Source organism: Palaemon carinicauda, chromosome 33 (assembly GCF_036898095.1).
Source record: "Palaemon carinicauda isolate YSFRI2023 chromosome 33, ASM3689809v2, whole genome shotgun sequence".
NCBI lineage: Eukaryota > Metazoa > Arthropoda > Malacostraca > Decapoda > Palaemonidae > Palaemon > Palaemon carinicauda.
The window spans coordinates 79288367-79293758 of NC_090757.1; the positions used below are offsets into that span (position 1 = coordinate 79288367).

The 5392-nt window shown below is 36.4% G+C and overlaps 1 protein-coding gene across 1 annotated transcript; it reads right to left on the reverse strand.

Annotated features, from left to right (window-relative positions):
• Positions 1-1102: 1102 nt before the first annotated feature.
• Positions 1103-4039, reverse strand: LOC137626279 (uncharacterized). The gene is made up of 2 exons (XM_068357352.1): positions 3529-4039; positions 1103-3237 (listed from the first exon to the last, which is right to left on the reverse strand). The coding sequence occupies exons 1-2, from the start codon at positions 4037-4039 to the stop codon at positions 1103-1105; spliced, it is 2646 nt and encodes an 881-aa protein (XP_068213453.1).
• Between the last annotated feature and the right edge of the window lie 1353 nt (positions 4040-5392).

Consider the following 5392-nt stretch of genomic DNA (forward strand, 5'->3'; position numbering starts at 1 on the left):
CTAAGGCTATATGTGCCCAATTGTCATGGGGTTTAACAACGACCTTGGTTCCTTCCGGAAGAGGCTGACACGGGGTCACCGATATGCTCACAAGTGTCTGGGGAGACAAAACTTCTCTTCTTTCAGGTACAGCTTTTACCTTACTTAATCGTCTCCCTATGCCCACACAAGCACTTACTCTCCCATGACTTTCTATCGGCAAAATGCCTACCCATGCTCTTACTATTATTGTATCTTTTTCCCCAAGAATGCATATTAAATTACTACTGATAAACTCTAGCCGTAATATAGCCTTGAATCTTCGAATTCCCAAGGTGGGGAAGACAAAAAAATCATGTGTAAACTTTATAGATCCACCTTAAAGTTGACAATCGTTGTATTGCTTGCATGTAGTTTATTTCCTCCTGGGGTGTCAAGGACGATGGATGCTGCTCTCTGTAGTGGGTTTGAGGAGAATCTTTTTTCAATCGGTGTAACGCTGTCTCCTGTGTCGATCAGCACTCAAATGGACGTATCTCGTAGGTCAATCCTAACTGCCAACATTCCTAGCTGGCCTTTAGGATATAGGCCTATGGGACACTTGCCAACGACCTCGCTTGCAATGCAGGTGACCCCTGCCTCTGTCCCTAGTGCTGCGGGAGTGAGGTCGAGGGTACTGATGGAGATCCCAGTGCCTGCTCTTCCAAGTCCGTCGTAATTTAGATTTCAGGTGGTTAATAGTGTCAGAATTGGATAATCGAACATCTGTTTTTATAAGATGGTTATCAGATACTTGATCAGAAGACTTGTCAACAAGAACCAAACTAGCAACGGCAATACCTTCTTCAGTTTTCTCCTTAGTAGAATAAAGTTTTAATCGGTTTATATGTACTATTTTCCGATCTCTCTTCTTACCTGGAGTAGATATTTCATATACATTCTGATTCTTACTCAACACAGTAAATGGTCCCTCATATCTGCTTTCAAAAGTTTTCTTCATAGGAGTTAACATCAAAACTCTATCTCCTACTTTAAATTCTCTTTTCTCTGCTTTACTATCAAAGTTTTTCTTCATAGAATGCTGAGCTTTAAACAAATGTTGATGGGCAAACTTACGTGAATACTAAAGTTTTTCTCTTAACTTAGTTGCATATTCTCCCAAACTGACACCTTCACTATAGTCTAACCAAGTGTCGTATAATACTTTAAGTGGTCCTCTAATTTGTCTTCCATAAAGTAATTCGGTGGGAGAAGATCCAAGACTTTCCTGATAAGCAATCCTCACAGCATATAAAACGAACGGCAATCCTTCCTCCCAGTCTTTGCCAGTTTCTTCACAAAACTTAGTCAAACCTTCTTTTAGCGTCTGGTGAAATCTTTCAAGACAACCTTGACTTTGAGGATGATATACTGTGGACATAGAATGTTTAATACCCATTACTTTCATTACTTCCTGAAATAATGTAGACGTAAAATTAGTTCCTTGATCGGTCTGTACAATCCTAGGTATTCCATATTGGGTGAAAATCTTAACTAGATGAGGAATTAATGTTTTAGCAGAAATATTCCGCAGAGATATAGCATCTGGATACCTTATGCTACTGCACATAACAGTCATCAAATACTGGTTTTGTTTCTTAGACTTAGGCAATGGACCGACACAATCCAAAATTACTTTCTCGAATGGAACACTACATACAATCTGTGGAGATAAAGGTACTGGCTTTATAGGCTGATTACGTTTACCTACCTTTTGACAAGTATCACATACTTTACAAAATTTCTTTACATCTTCTCTTATTCCAGGCCAATAAAAATATTGCAGAATATTGAGTGTGGTCTTCTTCACTCCAAGATGGGCAGATGTATTCACATGGGCAATCCGGATTATTTCTTCTCTCAATCCTAAAGGTACAACTAATTGGTACTTCACGTCCCATGAAGCATTAGCAGGTGTAGAAAGTGCTCTGTACTTTCTTATCAGTATTACCGTCTTTAAATAATAGCAAGTCGCTTCCGTAGCGATTTCACTCTCTGAAACAGCTTCATTAAAAAATTTTTGTAAAGAATCATCATTAGCTTGAGCATCTCTAATATCAAATTGCTTCATTTCAAACAGATCATGAACATCTAAATCCAAAATGTTACGCTCTAGTAAAGAAGATTTACAAACCTCCACAGTAGTGTTGTCTAGCTTACAGCCATTTTCATTGTTGACTTTACCTACCTTGTCTTCTATCAGAGGAGAGTTTCTCTGCTCTAGCTCCTCTACTACATCACCTGCTGCGACATCAGCATGAGCAGCATCCGTACAAATCGAATTCTTTGCAGTATACAAAGTCTTCAGGCTGTGTTCAACGACACACGACTGAAACATGGCTCTCTCTTCTAGGTCCTTCACTGGATTTTCAATCAGAGGATTATCCACAACAACAGGATCTGGAATCACTCTGGAACCAGCAATATCATTTCCTAATAGAAAATCAATGTTAGGTATAGGTAATGAGTCAACAACTCCTACAACAGTATTCCCTGTAAACAAATTACAATCCACATGCAACTTTACTCGGGGTACTGTAGTCAGTCCACCAGTGCTCCTCAGAATTACACTATCTTGAGTCATACAATTCTCTATCCCAGGAACTGCATCTCTGACCACCAAGCTGTGCGACGAACCCGTATCTCGTACTATCCTGACAGAGATTCCATTGGAACTTTCATCTGGAACACAAAGTTTTCCTTTAAAACAGAAAGGTTTAAATTTCTCTCCAACCACAGGAGACTTTTCTTTACCATACCTACACATTCTCGGGAGAGAACAAGCTACACTCCCTGTCTTTTCTTTGTTTTTAAGCCATCCAGGACAATTTCTGTGAATATGTCCAACCTCACCACAAAAATAACATTTCACAACAGTACTACTATTACTTCCAGCATAGTCCTTCCCTTGGCCTTTAATTTTACTCCGGCCAGGACTATTATGTGGTGAATTCTGCAATGATTTGCAAGGTGATGTATGTGGTGATCTCCTGTAATTGTTTCCCCTTTTAAATGGCTTTAACAGACCAAAATTCTCAGCCAGAGTAGTAGCTCTCTGCAAAGTTGTAACTTCTCTTTCGAAGAAATATCTCTGTACATCAACAGGAATTCCCCTTAAAAATTGTTCAAGTAATATCAACTCTCTGTACTCTTCCATGCACGTGACTCCAGTTGCTTTAATCCACTTATCATGAAGTTTAACAATACCATGGGTATACTCTACATATGATTGTTTATCACATTTACGAAACCATATAAATCACAAACGATAATACTCAGGAGTAAGTTCATATATCTTAAGTATATTATCTTTGATAAAATCATAATCCTTGCACTCACTTGCATTCAAAGACAGAAAAGCAGACCTAGCTTTTTCTACCAAAGCAGGTTGAATAATCACAGGCCAGACCTCCTTAGGCCAACTTAAACTTTGAGCTAACTTCTCGAAAAGTAAAAAAAAATCATCAGGTTCAGACTCATCAAATTTAGGCACAATCTTAGTAAACTTACTTACATCAGGAATACTTTCGTCCATAAGAGAAATTTTACTTTTACCTCCACTCTTGAGGGCTTCTAACTTTAACTGATATTCTTTTTCTTCTCTATTTAACCTGTCTTGCCACTCAAGTTCTTCCCTTTTTAATCTGTCCTGACCAAGTTCTTTGTCCTGACGCTCAAGTTCTTCCCTTTTTAATCTGTCCTGACGCTCAAGTTCTTCCTTTCTTTTTATTTTTTCTATTTCCTCTCTTTCTCTTGCATACTGAATTTGTAGTCGTTTTACCTCTAAGACTGAACTACCTTCGTCACATAAATCAAAGGACCCTTCCGAGAAAACTCCATCATCGACTAACTTCGATATCACGTTACTCTTAACCTGAGATTTACGCCACGATCTCTTTATGTCTTTATCAAACTTATAGTGATGAGCGATCTCTAACCAATCATCCTTTCGCACCCGGTGCGAACTCAAATAACCACTCGTAGTATTTTCAACAAACTCACTGATGCTAAAGAACTCCATAATTATAAACTTAGTATACTAATTATCACTTATATAAACTGCACAAAGAGAAATAAATTTGAAGATACAAAAACCAATACGTTGAAACGCATATAACAAATCTTGCATAATAACGACCATTACAAACAATTACCGACGGTTAACAAATTTCAACCCTGGACAGACCCCCACTTGTTACGATCTTCTTCTAATACTCTAGTGTTTTTAGATAGAGAAACGTAAATATTTTGTTTACCCAAGGTAATTGTTCAAACACCATTAAAATTAATGTAACTATTTAATGATTAATTTACTATTACCGAAACCCAAAAATACACAGTAAAGATATCACGGGATACTTATAAAATAAAGAGAGTATTAACACTTTACACTACATAACATGACACAAACGAAATACATAACATGACAATAAACTCATTAACGTAAAAAATACTCGAATACATAACATGACAATAAACTCATTAACGTAAAAAATACTCGAATACCTCGTACTCACTTAATACAGAGTAAACACTTCAAAATGCAAAGTCACGAACATAGAAGATGAAATACAAGAGAATCAATACTTTACCCTTAATAAAACTTTGCCCATTTCGTAATATTAGTAAGTATTAACCACCACTTGTCACTCCAATTCCAGGAGACACACTGCTACGTACAAAACTAGGTAGCCAAGTAAACTTTGAAAAGGACCAAAACAGAACTTTACATAAGAAAACCAAGGAATATAAATACAAAACATCATACTTTCGGATCCAACCTACGCCGCCATCTATTGGTTGATCCGCGCATCTCAAGCAAAAACAATTACAAATAAATCAAGATATAACATATATATATATATATATATATATATATATATATATATATATATATATATATATATATATATATATATATATATATATGTGTGTGTGTGTGTGTGTGTGTGTGTGTGTGTGTATATATATATATATATATATATATATATATATATATATATATATATATATATATATATATATATATATATATATATATATATATATATATATATATATATATATATATATATATACTGTATATGTTACGCTCAATGTTAATAATTGCCTGATGTGTACATTAGGCAGCGGAAATTACCTACTGTGTACTTTAAGCAAACAGTTTTCCTAATATTTATATTGTGCAAAATGCGTGCCTAATCTGCACATTAAGCAAGACTTTTAGATTAGGCAACCATATTTTGCCTGAATTGGATCGAGTGTTACGCTGTCCTGTGTGTGGGGGGAAGCGTTTGTGGGGAGTGCGTGGACTGTGTGAATACGTGGACTGTGTGAGTACGTGGGAGTGTTTGTCGTGGAGTGAAGTGTGGTT